The sequence below is a fragment of the Petromyzon marinus genome, chromosome 29 (genome assembly GCF_048934315.1).
Source record: "Petromyzon marinus isolate PM22_M1 ecotype Great Lakes invasive population chromosome 29, UKy_Petmar_22M1.pri1.0, whole genome shotgun sequence".
Taxonomy (NCBI): Eukaryota; Metazoa; Chordata; class Hyperoartia; order Petromyzontiformes; family Petromyzontidae; genus Petromyzon; species Petromyzon marinus.
In genome coordinates, this window is record NC_133695.1 from 13,156,224 (window position 1) to 13,175,616 (window position 19,393).

General features: G+C 48.7%; 1 protein-coding gene across 2 annotated transcripts; it reads left to right on the forward strand.

The window, feature by feature from the left end:
• The first annotated feature begins 574 nt into the window (after positions 1–574).
• On the forward strand, positions 575–19,149 carry HPGD (15-hydroxyprostaglandin dehydrogenase). Of its 2 annotated transcripts, none has more exons than XM_032962543.2 (7): positions 575–915; positions 6,696–6,819; positions 9,742–9,848; positions 10,457–10,538; positions 11,681–11,757; positions 12,792–12,955; positions 16,411–19,149. In XM_032962543.2, exons 1-7 carry the CDS (start codon positions 823–825, stop codon positions 16,532–16,534), a joined length of 771 nt encoding a protein of 256 aa, XP_032818434.2. In that variant the 5' UTR covers positions 575–822; the 3' UTR covers positions 16,535–19,149. The 2 variants fall into 2 exon arrangements, with proteins under 2 accessions (XP_032818434.2, XP_032818433.2); XM_032962542.2 differs by lacking the exon at positions 575–915 and adding an exon at positions 922–1,344.
• Positions 19,150–19,393: the final 244 nt, after the last annotated feature.

Consider the following 19,393-nt stretch of genomic DNA (forward strand, 5'->3'; position numbering starts at 1 on the left):
AGAGTGAGGAGAGTGATCGCGTCCCGTGAGAGTGATGAGAGTGATGAGAGTGATCGCGTCCCGTGAGAGTGATGAGAGTGATCGCGTCCCGTGAGAGTGATGAGAGTGAGGAGAGTGATAAGAGTGATCGCGTCCCGTGAGAGTGAGGAGAGTGATCGCGTCCCGTGAGAGTGAGGAGAGTGATAAGAGTGATCGCGTCCCGTGAGAGTGAGGAGAGTGATCGCGTCCCATGAGAGTGAGGAGATTGATGAGAGTGATCGCGTCCCGTGAGAGTGAGGAGAGTGATCGCGTCCCGTGAGAGTGAGGAGAGTGATGAGAGTGATCGCGTCCCGTGAGAGTGAGGAGAGTGGTCGTGTCCCGTGAGAGTGATGAGTGTGAGGAGAGTGATCGCGTCCCGTGAGAGTGAGGAGAGTGATCGCGTCCCATGAGAGTGAGGAGAGTGATCGCGTCTGGTGAGTGTGAAGAATGAGGAGAGTCAGGAGGAGGAGGAGAGTGAGGAGGAGAGTGGCTGTGTTCTACCGCCCCCTGGCGCCCACCCCTCGCACTCTCCTTGACCCCCGGGACCCGGCGCTCTCTGACCGCAGGCAGCGGCAGGGGAATCGATTCCCCTCCCCCCCTCGTGTAGGCGGAGATTGCGGAGGTCCACGGCAGCGGCAGCAGCCACGGGCAGAAGTTGTCCTTTAAAGAGAGAAGTCGGAGGAGTCGGAGACAGCAGAGCACGCGAGGGAGCCGTCAAGCCCCGGGAGAGAGACACACCACAGCGGTGTGAAGGCCACAGAGGAGGAGGAGGAGAAGCGGAGCGAGGAGCTCGTAGCCGGCGAGATGCTGCTCCAGGGGAAGGTGGCGCTGGTGAGCGGCGCAGCCCAGGGGCTCGGGAAGGCGTTCACCGAGGCCATACTCGCCAGGGGAGGGAAGGTGAGCGTGAGGTTGAGGCGACACGCACACGAGGGCAGACGCGGATGGTGGAGACAGTTATAATTAATGGACGGACACAGCGTGATGGTGGTGGTTGGTGGTGGTGGAGACACCGTTCGTGGTGGAGAGACGCAGAGTGATTGAGAGTGGAGAGAGTGATGGTGGAGACACCGTGGTGGTGGTGGTGGTAGTGGAGGCAGAGAGAAGTCGGAGGAGTCGGAGACAGCAGAGCACGCGAGGGAGCCGTCAAGCCCCGGGAGAGAGACACACCACAGCGGTGTGAAGGCCACAGAGGAGGAGGAGGAGAAGCGGAGCGAGGAGCTCGTAGCCGGCGCAATGCTGCTCCAGGGGAAGGTGGCGCTGGTGAGCGGCGCAGCCCAGGGGCTCGGGAATGCGTTCACCGAGGCCATACTCGCCAGGGGAGGGAAGGTGAGCGTGAGGTTGAGGCGACACGCACACGAGGGCAGACGCGGATGGTGGAGACAGTTATAATTAATGGACGGACACAGCGTGATGGTGGTGGTTGGTGGTGGTGGAGACACCGTTCGTGGTGGAGAGACGCAGAGTGATTGAGAGTGGAGAGAGTGATGGTGGAGACACCGTGGTGGTGGTGGTGGTAGTGGAGGCACCATCATTTATGCCCTCATTAAAGAGGTTACCTCCGCTCACGAGAACACAGCGCGACTGTGTAACAATTTGGGGCGAACTCTCCAACGCAAATATGTTCATTAATTTCTCCAACTTCTAATCGGAAGTTAGGTAACAACAACAGCATTACATTGCTTACACAGGCGTGGCATCCCCAGGAGAATCTCACTCAGGGGGTAGAGAGGTGTTCAGGAGCTGGGCCCTGTTGCTGCTACAATGGGTGGGTGTTTGGGAGCGATTGTGTGGAGGTTTTTCTACTGTTCGGACCTTTTGTGATCGACACATCTCACGGCACACACACACACCACATGTTCCTGTGGCACCTCTCCCATAATTTCCATCCACCCCCTGCAATGAGAAACGGCCCAGGAGCAGCAGCCCCAACAATGGCGCAGGAAGCTCGATCGATGAGGAAGTGGAGCACAATCGCCGCCGCCCCCCCCCCCGTGCGGCGCGCACCTTCGTGGGCCCCCTCGGGAGGTTCACGCGGTGGGGAATTCTCTCCGAGGGCCACCGCTTCGTGTTTGGCGCTGCTGGAGCCAGTCGACCGGGGGCGGCGCAACTGCGGATACATCTATCATGTAGAGGGGGGGGGGGTTATCCGATTCCTCATGAAACTAATTTGCCTGTGGCAGAGAGTGTAGTGCCGTGAGCGGATGGCACCCATAGATCGGTAATAACACTGAAATATGAGGCCAGAAGCGTCATCTTCAATGCCAACGTTCCGTTTTTCTCATCACGAATGTTACATGTAAGGTCAGCAGCCCTCTGCCCCTATCGGACAGGTTTGTTGTCCTGTCCCCGCACCCACGATTAGCACGGATGGTTACGTACGGTCCGCAAGAAGTTCAACATACAGCACATATATTTTCGCGATCTGTGTGTGATCCGCCAACCCAACTTTTGCACACGCCCTGGAGCGTGGGGGTACGTGGCAGCCGTGACGCGACACAGAGGGGGCCCAGCCGGCCACAAGGGGGGGCCCGAATTAACAGGCAAACATTGTTTTTTTTTTATATTCATAAACAAAATAGCTGCGGTCTACCATGGACCAATCTCCGACTAAGCCATCTGGTTATCGTATCAACAGAGGAGCGTAAAGTTACCGGATCAACCCTCTTTGAGGGAATCTTAGAGCGATGGGGCCGGCATGAAAGCAAGAATCACGATAAACTTAATTGTGAGTGTTTATACCTTTACATCTTTGTATTATCAATACTGTCCCTGTGAGACTATCTTCCTCTAAAGCCAATACACGGTCCAACGAAAACAATATATAGTATAGTTATAGCCTAACATTGTTATAAGTATGAGTCTGGAGGAGGGGGGGGGCACAGCCGGATCTTGCACAGCCACCCCCAGTTGAAATCGGTCGTTGCTCCCCTGGAGCCGGTGTATAAATTTCATCTATCGGTGTTGCCCCCCTCGTATGCGTGGGGTTTCTCTGGGTGCTCCCACATGTAAACCGGTCATTAGTTGGCCGGTAACATTGTCACTCATAGAGCAGGTGGTCGGCGGCCTTTGAAAAAAGGAGACATTTTTTTTTGTCTTTGATCAAAAAATAGTTTGAGAGCCACATCACACATAGAGCCATTTGTACACAAACACAGCACAAGGTATACAGCAGATAACAATAACAACAACACACATGCTGACTTAATCAACAAAATAGGTAATGGAATAAACTGCGCCTATTTACATTTTCCCTGTTCCCCCCTATTCTTTAACACTACAGTTTGACTGTTGTACATTTTGTTGTCATCAAGACATTCCATAGTGACCCCTATTCCCTGCCATATTTAATCAATCATCTTTACATTAAATTACGTTTAAGATCTAAGTTTAAAAAAAGAAAGCGACTGCCTGCAAGGGGGCAGCCAAAGAGCCGCATGGAGGAAGTGAAAGAGTCAGCACATGCGGCTCCGGAGCTACAAGTTGCCGACCCCTGGAATAGAGGACCGCAGAACTTGGGTAGTTGTCACCGGTTTACAGCCTGGCTGCTGCTGCCTTTCTGTTTGTCATTGGTTCCTCCCGGAGCCTCTTGAGTCACCCTCTCTCTCTGTCTCTCTGAGCGAATGCTGTGCAGCAGCAAATTACAAGCTGAACTCGTGCTATTATTAGTAGCGTTAATAAAACCCGGCGGAATAACCGCATTGTTTCGTTTGTGCATGTGAACCGGCGTAACCAGGGGAAATAGCCATTGGAAAGGGGAAGAATACTCAAGACCCCGTATCAGATGGGTCACACAAAGAAACATGTGCATTTGGCAGCAAAAAAAACCACGAGCAGTTCCTGAAGAAATGCATTGTGGCACTAATCGTCTTAAAACTTAAATTATAATTTGGTGATGTTGCGGTCACTCTCAAAGTAAATTTGAGTGATTGCGATCGACTGACAGGCAATAGGACCACACTACACGTTTCAAGGAAGCGCTGATGGTTTTGCACGCGATGCGAAGAAGCCGAGTAATTTGAAACGTGGATTTACAGCCTGCGCTATTATTCCTGTACTTTGGGTTTTTCTTGTCACAAATTTGATGTGTAAGGTCAACAGCCCTCTTACTTTAGTCTCTTACAGGCCTCTTCCTGCCCCTATAGGACAAGTTTGTTGTCTGATTAGCACGGTTGGCTACATATGGTGTGAAATAAATTCAACATACATATACATGTATGATCCGCCAACCCCACTTTTGTACACGCCCTGCAGCGAGCGCCAAGTTAGAAGACATGTAGGCCGTACAATACGGCTTACAAATCCGTCAGACACCTTTTAAGGTCGCTCCAAATACATTTGCAGGGACTCGGTAAATATAAGGATGATTAGCACAGTTTGGCTTTGCCTCAGCAGAGACTAAAACCGCTGAGGGTAAGAGCGCTATAATCTCAGGGTCTCCATGCACATAGAGGAAGTGCCAGTGTGCACCAGAGAGGAGGCTGGATTGTTCAATATTTACATTTGACTTTTCCCTCATGAGAAAAAGGAAATTGCAATCATCAATTCTCAGAGTAAGATCTCTCAATGTTTTCACAGCACAATTAGCGAAATGTGAAGCGAGGACACATTCCAGCCACGGGGTGGTCTGTTGAACGCAAAACAACACATTGCCGCCCACTCAGATTCCGAATATTTATTTATCCTTCAGAAATCCAATGAGCTATGAAGCTCTTTTTCACACATGTCCAGTAGGGGGTGGGTCAGAAAGTTAAAGCAACAAACAATACAAAAAAAGATAGGAGTGAAAATTATAGAAAATGTAAGCAAATCACTGAAAACAAATATACTAAAACTAAACTTTTATTTTACCAGGTTAGACCCACTGAGCGTTATAGCTCTTTTTAAAAAGCAATCTGGCAACAAATGATAGCGCAACGAAGTGGCTTATCATGTAGATACGTATAGCAGCCAAATACTCTCAAAGCGCGTTTCACTCGCATGGGTTAAATCGGCCACACCCTGCTGAGGGGACCAGGTGAAGTTAAAATTGACGAAGGATTTGTGTTTTTAAAAATAAATTTTGCTGTAATCACTAGCCCCGTGGAGGAAAGTCAATTGCTCATGAATAAAACAGAACGTTGGCATTGAAAATTATGCTTCTGGCCTTAGATTTCAGAGTTATTACCTTCTATGTGTGGGTCCCATACGTTCACTACAGTACACTCTCCACCATGGGCAAATGATTGAATGAGGAATCAGAAAAAAACACCCTCAAATAGGATCCTACTGAAAATGCGTCGTGGCCCAAGGCACTCAAATAATATTTCAGTGCACAACCTCGGAAAGAATCGTGTCGAGGGACACACACACGTGACTTTATTTTGCATCACCACAATTTCCCGCTCATGGCCACCAACACCAGTGACGATTATCTGAACCGGTAATGGGCCTCCCTTAGGTCGACTCAGCCTGAGAAGAGTACCTGGTGCGGTGTGTAAACATCACCGCTTGGGAGACAAGGCGGCCCTCGTGTGCCATGCCAGCCTTCATAGATGCTCGCTAACAGCACTTGCCCCAACAGTCTGTTCAGGCTATACAGGGGATCTTTGTCCTTGCGTTGTGATGCTCCAAATAAAACCATGTGACCTGCTCCTATATCTTAGGGGTTGGCTGCCGTCCATGGTGCAAATGTGCCCTCGGCCCACTTGGCTCCACTAAACAAAAAAAATGAGGAGACGATGCATGACGAGGGGGGGAGAATATTTTATCTGTCGTGATTTTTGTTGTTGTCCGAGGGCAGTTGTCGGTGAGCTCATTTATACTCACCATCCTGCCCACCCGATAGCACACTGTTCGGGCGTTGGACGCGGTGGCAAGCGGGTATGAGCTGCAGTTGTCCAGCTTTGTGACGGGTCCTTCTGCTGCCTTGTTCACCTATCGTGGAGGATGCCTTATCAAGTGGAGTGCAAATGCTTCTGGGTTTGAGGGTGTGCGATGGGGGCGGTCAACCTGGTTTATAGGTGAGATGGTGCCAGGGATTCTGTTCCGGTGGATTCAGGGCCGACCTGGGGTGGCAGTCATAACAGTCGTCGACGTTCAAGCATTTCAAGATGGATTGAGATGGATTGCGGTGTCACAAGACCTTTGGGAATGGTGATGATATGGAAACAGACCTTCATTCAGCCGTGGATTGATGATGATGTGTGTGTGTCTTGCACACGGCGCATTCACTGTTGACTGCTTGTTTTCGTGCCGAGCCGTATGTGTCAAAGGGCAAAGTCTCTGCTTAAGTGGCACTTTTTCGAGTTAAATAAATTCGCAGCCTTGACCCTTGGCATCTAATAAATTGACATTTCTGCATGCTTAATTAAAGTTGAATTTACTTTTAAGATCAAAGTTCTCCGAAAGCCACCCACATGCAGTACAACTTCTCTCGTGTGCTCGGACATGGGGGGTGTTGTGGGTGATGATTATCTGTGCATTTAACGTAAAACATGGGTAGTCAAAGTATGTGTAGGAAGTGTCGGAGCGCCGCGATGATGAAGCCTCTTCGTCCTGCAGCTGTCCACACTCACATGCCGTTTCCTCCTCTGCAGAACCGTTCTGAAGAGAGCCGCTATGCACGTCTGGCCATTGTGGCGAACTGGCATGTACCAGCCTACATCTCCACCACTGAACACGACTCTTTCTCTGCGCAGGTGTCTTTGGTTGACATCAACCCCACTGTTGGACAGGCAGCAAAGTCCGAACTGGATTCTCAATTTGGAGCAGACAAGAGCATATTTCTGCAATGTGACGTTACCAGTGCCACGGAGCTGCAGGGTTTGTGATGGTCACGTCTTCTACACCGCACTGCATGGGCACACTACAAAACTACGACATCCTATCACTACACCACTACACTACAGCCTACACTTTACCGCACCATCATTACAGTACATCATTATTCTCCAGCGCTATGCTTCACTGCACTGCTACACTACATCGCTACATGAAAACCATTGTACTACACCTTATCACCACACCCTTATACTAACACCACTACACTACACATTTATATTCCACCACAATCCTACACTACACCACTACACAATTACATTACACCACATGAACACAATCCTACACTACACTACTACACTGCACAATTGCATCACATCATACACTATCATCGTATTTACCTTATGCATTGATGAAAAGCTGTGTTGAGGGCGTGCGTTGTTTGTGCGTTGGCATTACAGGGAGAATATATTACTCACTCCAGGGTAAAGTATAGTAAAATATACTACAGGGTAAAGTCCAAATAATTTCCATAAATCCATGCCATGTGTCGACATGTTACCACGTGATGTAGGCAGCATTCATTTTATTGAACACATTCATAAAGGAAGATGATGTTTCGTACACTTGTGTAACGCATGGCAGGCTCACACAGTTCATTTAACACGTGGATTGGGTCCAGGACCGTGAGTGCTGTTCAACAGCAGCACAGCTCCCTGACCCACACTTGCTATGCTGATCATTGCTCGCACGCGACGCCTGCACTTGGAGCATTCCCACACAGGCGCTTCTAGCAGTGTCCCCCCACACCTCCGATTAGCATGGTTCGCTACATACTGTGCGAAAGAAGTTCAACATACATACATGCCTCAAGTGCACACATCTGAGCTGTTTCATGATTATTATTGTTTTGCATGTTTACCCAGGAAAGCCTCTCTGAGCTTCGTAATTCGTTTCCTGGAGGGTAATGCCCAAGTTTTCACAGTAGGGCATTACGATTCCTGTGCTGTATATCCTCTTGAGTAATTAGCGGTGTAATTTTTGTCACAATTTGGCCAAACGTGGACTGTGATGCCATCACGCCATTGTGCATAGACTGACAGTTCAAATTCTTTGTTGAGCTATCATGTAGCGCAGTGGATACGAGTTCATCGACTCACACAGAGACTTATAGACTCACACCGAGACCCATAGACTTGCACAAAGACCGTGATGTCGAGGGATCTGTAACGTCCACTGTGAAGCTGATGGTGCGTAATGTTACGGTTAATACTTTCAGAATCAGAATATTTATACTGGAGAAATCCAATGAGTGAAAGCTCTTTTTCACAGATGTCCAGTAGGGGCGGGTCAGAACGTTACAATAACAAAAATACAAAACATGATAAGAGTGCAAAGTATCAGAAAGGTAATCAAATAACTTTAAAAAAATGTACAAATACAACTAAACTATGTTTTTTTTTTCTTACCAGGTAAACGCCACAGAGCTATTCACTCATTTTTTCATAAGAGACCTGACGATTGCAAATGATAGCTCAACGAATAATTTGAGCCGTGAATCGATGCAACAAGCCGCAAACGCACTACCCTACCCCTCTTGTCCACCAAAGCCGTTTGAATAGAACAAAACCCAGACACACACAGGTGCTGCTCGCTAACAGCGCTTGCCCAAAGAGTCTGTTAAGGCTATACGGGAGATATGTATATTTTTGTGTGCGTATATAAATGCTAATACGCCACTACAATTTGGATAATATCATATAAATAAGTTATTTAGTTTAACAAGGAATACCCAGATCATGTTTGTATTGACAAGGAATACCCGGTTCATATCAAGAGTAATATCTTAATTCAGGTTCCTTCTAAAGCATCACGACATCATTCCATAAAATTCCGTGCACATTGGCCGTCACCTCCCAGGCCACGAAGACAGCAAGAGGGTCAAGTATTCTCTGGACGCCACCAATAACACCGAAATCTACTTCAGATCCTTATCTATTGTAATGTGGGCCCCACTGTCCCTGCTTTAATGGCCTCTTAGCATGAACACACGGCTTTTCCTGCTAAGCAGGTTTTACCGCCCCCTGGAAATGAAAACACAAGACAAAGAACCTCCGTGTAGCCTTAATAGACTTTTGGGGCAAGTGCTGTAAGCGAATACCTATGAAGGCTGACAGCTCATGAGGGGGTGGGTTGTCTCCTGAGTGGTGATGTTTTACACACCGCATCAAGTACCCATTTGAGGCCCAGGACTGGTTTAAATAATCGCCACTGGTGTTGGTGGCCGTGAGCGGAAAATCGAACTCAGGTCGCCGAGTTTTTAGCGCAGCGTATTGCTAAGCGCTACACTACCGCTCCCCACAAATGCATTCAAACACAAACACCTGAATGACAGATAAGAGGCCATGCCCACAGGCACAGGCCCTTTGCCACAACACACAAACATGTTCCCTGGCACCGAACGCACACGAACGTAAAGGCAACCGACTTCACGCCACCGTGCAGACAAACAGGAGAATAATGCCACTGCCTTCCCATGCGCAGTCACACGGCCTGTGTCGGGTGGATGCGAAGTCCACCCAGCACAGGTAGTGAGATGTTCACTCCCTCACCTGGTATACAGGAGGTTGTGGGTTCGAACCCGACCCTGACGCCTGTATATTTAGAGTTTGCATGTCCGGTTTTTCCCTCCACATTTAGAAACAACATCACACGTTTAGAGTATTTGACTGCTTATAAATTTCCACGTGATAAGCCACTGCGTTGAGCTATCATTTGTGGCCAGGTCGCTTCTGAAAAATAGCTCTATAGTTCAGTGGGCCTTACCTGGTGAAATAAAAAAATTTCGTTTTTAAACCAACGTTATGGAACACATTTGTCCAGAAGCTCCGGTGGCCGGGACTGAGCATTGCGATCGGCAGCGAGACGACGCTTCGCCCCCTTTCCATTGTGGATCTTGCCACGCAGATGCCTTCAACAAGACCAAGAGTCACTTTGGGGCGATCGACATCGTCATCAACAACGCCGGTATCAACAATGAAGCCGAGTGGGAGAAGACCTTCAACATCAACCTGGTACGTGTAGACCTTCAACAGCAAGCTGTCGCGTGCGTGTAGACCATCAGCATAACCCTGGTGGAGGCATGTAGACCATGAACGTCACCCTGGTGATGTGCTCTCGGAGAACTTGCGCAGTGGATGCGAGTTCATCGACTCATACGGAGACCCATAGACTCACACAGAGACCCATAGACTCGCACGGAGACTCATCGACTTGCACCGGAGACCCATAAACTCACACGGAGACCCATAGACTCGCACGGAGACCCATAGACTTGCAGAGACCCATAGATTCGCACGGAGACTCATTGACTTACACGGAGACCCATAGATTCGATAATATTAATACTGCTTGTGGGAAGTCAGCAGTGGTTAGTCTGTGGACAAACCGGTGTCTGCCAATGGGAATGCGGAATTTCCACCGGAGTGGGGGGGCGGGGTGCTGCCAGCAGATTAATTAAAGCGTAGCCCCCAATTGCTCCGAGGCTCTTGAAGTAGCGTCCGTGTGCAGCATCGAGCGAATTCCGCTCGATGCTGCACACGGATGCTACTGAGGCCGCGCGTGTGCGGCGGCGGCGGCTTCACACTATCAGGCCCCTGCACCCGCCATGCGTTGTGTGCAGGTGGCGGTAGTGAGGAGCACGTACCTGGCCCTTGAGATGCTCAGCAAGGGTGGCGTCGTCATCAACATCGCGTCGATGGCAGGTGAGCAGCCCTCCTCACGGTCCTCGTCCTCGTCGTGTGGCCAGCCGCCGCGAACGTCGTCGCATCTGGAAACGATTCCATGATTGTCGCGGTTGCTCCACCGTACCCCCTAAGGAGCCTCCCGCTTAAACTGGACGCGGGGTCGTTGAAAATAATAAATGAGCCCCTCCGTGGTAAAAATGTGGGGGGTTCGCTGTATCCGCAAAAACTGCTTCACGCTCAGTCAATGGCAGCCACGGCGTGGGAGTAGCGTGGACCTGTCGACGGAACAACGGACGCTGCATTCGTCTGTTTGTGATCGAGATTCACTCAAGCGATGCTGGCTGCACGCCCCCATCTTGGCGAGTTGTTTATGTATGTACGTTGAACTTCTTTCGCACCGTACATAGGCAACCGTGCTAATCGGAGTTGTGGGGGGAAAGGACAACAAACTAAACACAACAACAAGCAGTTCTAAAGAAAAAACAGTGGCTAGAGCCAGGGCGAGGGCCTGGCCCGGACAGAAAAGTGCCAAGCCTAACCAGGTCACGTCGCTCAAATCACGTGGCCTCCGGTCCATCCAACACCCCCCCCCCTCACCCCACACCCCCTCCCACACCGAACCCGCAAGGGCAGCAGTCTAGAAGGGGTCACGAGTGATGGCCAGTGAGTGACTCTTTCAAACTGCTGCTTAGATGAGATTGATGTCAGCATAGGGTCACTGGCGAGCGATATTTGATCGGGCCCTGGGCCCTATCCATCACCAAACCGCACTGACCAGCGTGGTGAGGCACAACCCACGTGACCAGGGCCCAGCATTTGAACAGGCCTCCTTCGTCCAGCAGGGGACCGACAGACCCGGGGAGGGTGGGGGGGGAGGCCTGTTAATAGCGATTGTTCCATCGGCGACTCGCTCTGCTTGTTCAACCTTTTGCTGCCGTTTCACCCGGCTCAACGTAATTTCATCTCCCGAGCAGTGCTGGCACGTTGTCGTAACGCCGGGGGGTGCACGGCAGTGGCCCGGGAGCCACGCCGGTGTCCACCCCACCACCCCCCGCTGTATACAGGCGCTGTTTGGCTCGGGCTGCGGCTGCTGCTGTTGTCTCGTTGGTCGCACTGCGGGGGGTTTGAGCTGTGCCGCTGTGCCCACTGTGTGTTTGCAGGCCTGGGCGTCATCCCGTATGCGCCAGTATACTGTGCATCCAAGCACGGCGTCGTCGGATTTTCCCGCGCCATCGCGGTGAGTTTTTGATTTCAAGCGCGAAAGGTGAAATTGTACAAAAAACAAGGAGTTTGTTTTTTTATTTTAAAATACAGTTCATCATCGATTACCCGGCTTTCAACATTATCCGGAGGCCCGAGGCCGATCCGGCAAATCTCCATCACAGCTGATGGAGTTGGATTCAGACTCTGAATGGCCACCTCTTAATTCTACAGCCCTCTATCATCACCCAATGCAGAGTCTTCGAGATTGAAGTAGTAAGTACAGCGCATTGAATACAGGAACTGTTTATAGTAGGATATTTATTTGTCTATTTGTAAACAAATTTAAAACACACAAAAAACATACACACAACAATAATGTGCAAAAATAAGCTGTTTTAAATCATTAGTGATTATCCGGTGCTTTTTAAAATCCAGCGCCCCCTTCCCCCCTAAGCCCCCAGATAATCAATGATCTACTGTGTCTTTCCATGAAAATGTACTATGAAATAATCATAATCTTTACACTTGTGCAGCGCTTGCTTGAAATTTTTCAGTAACTCAAAGGACCTCACGTAGCATCTCACCCCAAACATTCAAAGCGCACACCCCAGTGGCAGCTGTCCTTGTGTGGAACAAGGTGACTCAGGATTGGCCGCCATGCGTGATTACAATTGAGTCAGCTGCAGTGTCATTTTTTGGAATTGGGCATCTTCGGTCCACGACGCTGGCACGCAACTGCATACTCGTTATGGGAGACGTCACGGTATCTGAGAAGCTGTCGGCGGCGTCGTATCTGTGGTTGGTGCAGCGAGGTGTATAGACCCCAAATACGCGCCCTAGCAGGGTGCCCGAGCCAATTTTCAAGCCGCGAACCTCTGCAACGAGCGGTGACCGCGCCACCACTGGGCCACCGCGTAACTGCCTCGGGGTGTCTCCGGGCTTCACCTTCACGTGAGCGTTGTCTCGCTGCGAGCGTCGCGTGTTGCTCCCGGGAAAGCGTCCCCTGACCCTGTGCGTCACCATGCGTCCCCGTGCGTCCCCGTCCTGCGCGTATCCGTGTGTAAGCAGGGCGCGTGTGAGCTGCAGGGCCGTGGCGTGCGCGTGTGCTGCGTGTGTCCCACCTACGTGGACACACCGCTTCTGAGCACGGTGGGGAGGGCTGACACCATGGGGCAGTTTGAGGACCTGAGAGAGGGGTTGGTAAAGACTCTCATGGACACGCCGATAATGCAGTGAGTGGCGATGACGACATTAAGAACTGAGTGCGTGTGGAATTTGGGCGCTGCCATTCTTATAGCGCTGGCCGATCGTCACGCAGGAAGGAGCTGCTGTGGTTCACGCTAGGGGCAATGGTGCTGTGTGAGTCTGGCCTAGGGGCACCCCCAGTGGCAGCTGGCTCCGTGTATTATTCTGTCAGTAAAGAGCGATGTTGCCTTGTGTTTTCTCAAATTAAGTAAAAAAAGTAATTTGCGGTGTAATCTTTTTCAAATTTGGCAAATGTGGACCGTGATTTCGGCGCACTATGGCCTAATCTTCCATGATGCCACTAGACCACTGCAAGTGAAGCAGATGGCGCGTATTATTTCATGGTTTTTATGGTAATAACTGGGGGGGACCTGCAAGGATTTCAAACCGTCAACCTCTGCGCCACCGCTGAGCCCAAGCTGGTGACGCGTATGCTAGCGTCTCCGCCATAACCACGAGGCCTGCGTTGGCAGATTTTCTGATCCATTGCTGGCGATTCCACCTTTCCATAGCAGAAACCCCTCTCAATGTGTGACGGCTGAGCGCGACCTACCGCTTAGTTTACCGTGCCCAGAGAGGTGATTTGGCCGAATGTGGCGGGAAGGTTGTAGGGCTTTGGGGGATTGCATTTCACAATGCCTTGAAAACACGGTGACATCAGAGATGTTAAAATATCCACAAAGCGCACCTGTGTACACAAGTTTCACCAGCTTCCTTTGGTAAGTCGCTATGTCACAACAGTTTGCATTTTCAGGTATGGCTAGGGTGTAGTCTGTCAATCGTTTCTGCACACGGTTCATGCCAATTGTTCGTATAAAAATGCATGTTTAACTGTGTGCGTGTTGTGTTTACACATGCCTGTGCGCGAATGTGTTTTGTGCACGTGTTATTTTGGGGAGAGGTAGTGTACTTCCGATAAGCATGGTTCAAGATACGTACAGGCAGTCCTCAATTTACGAACACTGGACTTACGAACACCCGCACTACAAACCAGCTTCCGTTATTTTTTTTTACATTAACTTAAAAGGCAAACTCGCACTTTGCAAATTGAACCGCTGAACTATTTTGTTCAGCTTGAGCGATCCTGCGTGAGATGGAATGAGTCAGCCTCACACTGAGAGTGTCTGTGTGTGTGTGCGCCCGGATATGTGTGTGTGGTGGTTAGCGCACTGCACTACACACCCGGCGACCCGAGTTCGATTCCTGCTCTGAACCGGTCCTGGGCCTCGTCTAGGTCGACTCAATCTCAAATGAGTACCTGGTGAGGTGTAATATGGGACCTTTATTGCCAGTATCAAAATATAAGAATAGGTTTTACCCTTTCTGGCAATAAAACAGGTGTGAACATGTTAAAACACCAAACGGAAACCTTTTTGCAAGGAATCCTGTCTGCATTAACCACACGAACATGCAATCAGGGCATTTATATAATCCGGGCATTTATAGCTCGGGTTGAGTAGCTACTTATAGCACCCCAAGCTACAAATTCCCCCAGCACTGACCAGCGTGGTGAAGTACGGTCAAAGAATCCCATGACTGACATGGCACGCGGTGGCCTTCGGCCAGGAGCGGGCTTTGCCTGGTAGGATGGGGATGGTTTAGTTTTATTTGTATGTGTTTGGGTGATTTGTTCACCTTCATATGACTATCGTGTTTTTGTACTGTTGTTTTAATGGACATCTCTGTTCGTGGCTTGTTGCATATAGTCACGCTAGAATTATTTGTTGAGCTATCATTGGCGAGAGCCAGGTTGCTTCTGAAAAATGTGTTAATAGCCCAGTGGGCTTTATCTGGGAAGATAAGAAATTATAGTTTAGTTTAATTTGTATGTTTTTTTAAGTTATTTGTTTACGCCAGTCTTCTTTTTGTTTGTTGTAATGTTCTGACCTCGTGCCCCTACTGAACCGTCTGTGAAAAAGAGCTTTATAGCTCATCGGATTCCTCCTGCAGTATAAATACAGATTCTGATTCTGACAGTACTAATCATAACTCTGCTTCACAGTGGACGTTACAGGTCCCGTGACATCATTTGTAGGCCATTGTGTGTGATGGCATCACGGTCCACGTTTTGAAAAATATTGCACTGCAAATTACACAATAGGATATACAAGTATAAATAAATATTCTGATTCTGGAATGACGAGACCTGTGAATCGTAATTATGACCGTGAATATAAAAAGGAGCCAGGGGCTGTTTAGGATGGGCTTGCAAAGAGTAAGTCTGAGTCTCGGGGGTTGGCTGCTGAACTGCACTGTGTGAATGCTCGCACATGTGATGTTAGAACAAGACAAATTGCTGATAGCGAGCACCTATAAACTAAACTAAATTAAAAAAAAATATTTTACCAGGTAAGGCCCACTGAGCTGTTTAGCTCTTTTTAGAAGCGACCTGGTTACCAAAAATGATAGCTCAACGAAGTGGTTTATCATGTGGAAATATATTCTAAATGTGGAGGGAAAAACCAGAGGAGCCGGATAAAAATCCACGCCTGTGAAGGCCAGCATGACGCACAAGGCGGTGGGTGGCCCAACACCACTACCCAGTGCTGATGTTTACACAGTCGTCATCAGGCATGACCTATCCACTGCTAGATGAAGACGTCCCTCAAGCCAATGATTCACCTGGCACCTGCCACAGCGCTGCCCCGTCTTGTTTGCTTTTGTCATTGTAGGTGACCCAGGTCGCTCTTGCAAATGAGACTCCATCCCCGGGTCTCTTAAATTTCTCACCCGGTTAAAGAATGTACGCCTTGAAACATTATCTGACTGTCGACTTCACAGTGGGGCATCTAGTTGGGCACGTTCCCCCGCTCTGGCTGCCACTCTGCCGTTTGTCTCGGCCTCCAGAGGTCGTCCCCGCTTGCGATGATGCGTCTTGCTCAAGCCCCACTTACCGGTCAATGTTACTTCTCTGACCTGCGTGCGTTCTCTAGTCCACCTGTTCCTCTTTCTCTCTCGGTGTATTTCCAAGCCTGCGTCCCTCTTCACTTATTTTGCAGATTTTCACTTTTGTTCCATTTTGTTGTCCGCGTTTTTATCCAAGTCATAGGAGGTGAAAGGCACCGATTAAACGCAGTCTGCTCGAGGCACATCCATCATTTATGCTGCTCTTCATTGCTATGTTCCGTTTTTCCTAAAGCACCCCAACCACCCTTTCACCCGCATCTTAAAAATGTAGCGTACAATACAGCACAATATAAAATGTGAGGACAGGGAGGAAACTATTTTTGTGAAGAAAAGAAAAGAGCGTTGAAGGAAACGATTCTCAGAATTATGGCTCATGAAAGCGTCGGGAATATCGTAATCACAGAATTGCAATGGTCTGAATACAAAGTGCCTAAGGACGATTGCTGACCGGCGGCGAGCGCAACCGCTGCCCGCCCGCACGTCCGCCCGCTCGCGAGCGCGCTGATCACTGTTCACTCCGTGTCCATGCGCGCAGGCCCTGCTCGGTGGTGGAGGGAGTAATTCGCCTCCTGGAGGACGACTCGCTGAATGGCACCGTAATGTCGGTGACTCCCAAGAAAGGCGCGCACGTACACGCGTTCCCCAGTAGCCTGCTTTAAGAGCCACAGACGTCCAAGATGCACGACCACTCAACCCGAGACGTCATCGGCCTTTCGTCTATCGCGATACCCATGGGCCTTCTAAACGTTGCAAGCCCAACGAATTATATTGTCACGTGTATGTATGTATGATTAACTTCTTTCGCACCATACGTAGCCAAATGTGCTCATTTGAGGTCGCCTGGTGCACAAGTGTTTTTAGTGATGCGCCGGTTATTATCGTTTGAGCTCACCGTGGGGGAGTTGGAACAGCGATTCTCACAGCCAAACTTAGCGACTGGACAATGCAAAGTTTTTGCTTGAAACCGCGTAAAGCATCTGACAGGTAAGATCCCGGAAGTTGGAATGACAATCACCAGACAATCTGTAAAAATCAAATATGAATCAATATTGGCTGTGAAAATCTACAAGTTAACTAAATGTCAAACATTATGCAGCACGTAATATACCTCATATACTGTATGCTGAAGTGAGACAATCAGATCATGGAGATGAATATGAACCCAATTCCGTACGTCAGGTTGGGAAGTTCTGCGTGAGTGGATTGATTGCAATAGCCCCTGGAATAACTCAACAGACTTGTCAACTCAAGACGGTATTTTGTACCCAACAGTCTGGAGGCGGCAAACACCACCGCACTCGGGAGTTTTCCAGTGTGAGATGATGCACGCTCGGTGGCTTTCATTCACAGTTGTAATGTGATGACTCCATGGGGAGTGAGGTCACCAGGTGTGCGCGTGACACCCGGAAAGTCGTCATTCACTGTGCCACCGAGACGGAGCCACCCCACACTGAAGCCATGACCCTCACTATCACCTATGACCCCCACCCACGGTTATTCACGGGGGTTGTCAGGATTCGGGTAGTTCGCCGATCTATTCAAAGCCACATTCTTTTTTGTTCTGATTTCGACCGTCTAATTTGAATTGTTTCTTCCGTCTCTCGTGCAGTTTTGTTTTGCTGTTGGCCTGAGTATAACCCAAGCCGAGGATTTGCATCGAAGACTAAATAATTATTTACCACGTAATGGGAATGCTGATGTAATGAATGTAGGAGTCTATCAACCGTTGCAGCAATGCATCTTCTCGTGACTAATATCGTTAATTTCATGTATCATCATATTCATGTACTACCATCGTTCTCATTAACTCATTTCATCACACTATTTTGCTGTACAAATAGCTCATTCTTTGTTCAGCGCCTTAAGCCAAGGCGCTATATAAATTAAAATAATATTAGATAACTAGTACAGAGCGGAACAAGCAATGATTCATCATTGATTTGGGAGTGATTGTGAATGGTAATATCGGCTGTAAAAAGCGGAACAAGCAATGATTCATCATTGATTTGGGAGTGATTGTGAATGGTAATATCGGCTGTAAAACCAACGTGTTAAAGAAACCAACGACGTAACAGGACATGCGCTCGCTTGTGCCTGAACACTTGAAAAAGAGCGCGTGTCATTGTCGGCCGCCGCGTAGCAGTGCAAACGTACTTCACGTCCCTGTACCGGAGGGGCAGTACGAGCCTTCGTGCATCTACGTCAATTGCCTGCATCCTGCACGGCGCCAGAACGCGCCGGTGTGTTCGGTAGGTTCTAGGTGATATAACTCGATAACAGATCATCCTGCTGGTCACTCTGGCAGCAGATAAACCCATAAAATGGGATAATTTTTATTCTCAAGAGGCTGAAAGCTTAAAACAAGTGAAGTAATTTTTTTAATTTTTTGCTTAAACACGGTGCCTTTCTGCCACATCTGCCTTTCCCAAGTGTCGTCACATCAGTACTCATGAATGTAAAAATAGATTATTTGAAATCAAAACACTGATGTGCCTGAAGCGATGTGCAAAGTTACGAAACGGAAAATGCAAATGCGGAGGATGTGCGTGGGTATGAATGAGAGTGTTTTGAAAACAAGTGGATGGATTTGGTTTCATTTTGGTGGCATTTGCTTTTGAGTGTAATTTTTAAAGTTTTTTTTTTAGCTGGGAAACGAGGCAGCCGCTGCCACAGTGGTGTCAGCAGAGTTTACTCTCCAACACTCTCGAACACACAAGTGTGCTGAACTAGTAACGAATTGGCACGTTTTGTTTACGTGACAAACCTTACTAACTAGTGGTGGCGGGTTTAACGATACATTTATATACACGCGATCTGACCCAAAAAACCTCCATTAGAGATCATTTTGGTCGCGAAAGCCCAACTACTGCTACGTGTTAAACTGTCAGTGGTGTCATTTTCACCGCACTGGACTTGCACAATATTTGCCGGTTCGATGCCATCTTGGGCACGGCAGCGGAGGCAACGAGGATAAATTTCTTCAATCACCTCGTGTCCACCTAAGTGTGTAAATGGGTTCACGTGTGGTGAGATAAAGTGTGGGATACACCCATTATTTGGGCCGTCCCTGTGCAAGTGTAGTGAACGACTTCCGAGACACAACGTGTAAAGGGCTTCTTATTTATTTCTCAAACTTCAAGCACAATGACTGGGCGACATATATACAGTGAGGGAAAAAAGTATTTGATCCCCTGCTGATTTTGTACGTTTGCCCACTGACAAAGAAATTATCAGTTTATAATTTTAATGGTAGGTTTATTTGAACAGTGAGAGACAGAATAACAACAAAAAAATCCAGAAAAACGAATGTCAAAAATGTTAGAAATTGATTTGCATTTTAATGAAGGAAATAAGTATTTGACCCCCTCTCAATCAGAAAAAATTCTGGCTCCCAGGTGTCTTTTATACAGGTAACGAGCTGAGATTAGGAGCACACTCTTAAAGGGAGTGCTCCTAATCTCAGCTTGTTACCTGTATAAAAGGAACCTGTCCACAGAAGCAATCAATCAGATTCCAAA

Bases quoted from the DNA above. Each gene is read 5' to 3' on its own strand.
- HPGD (XM_032962543.2), top strand. From the start codon at position 823: ATGCTGCTCCAGGGGAAGGTGGCGCTGGTGAGCGGCGCAGCCCAGGGG. The intron at 6,820-9,741 runs GTTTGTGATGGT...CTTGCCACGCAG, and splicing joins CAGTGCCACGGAGCTGCAGG to ATGCCTTCAACAAGACCAAG. The intron at 10,539-11,680 runs GTGAGCAGCCCT...GTGTGTTTGCAG, and splicing joins CAACATCGCGTCGATGGCAG to GCCTGGGCGTCATCCCGTAT.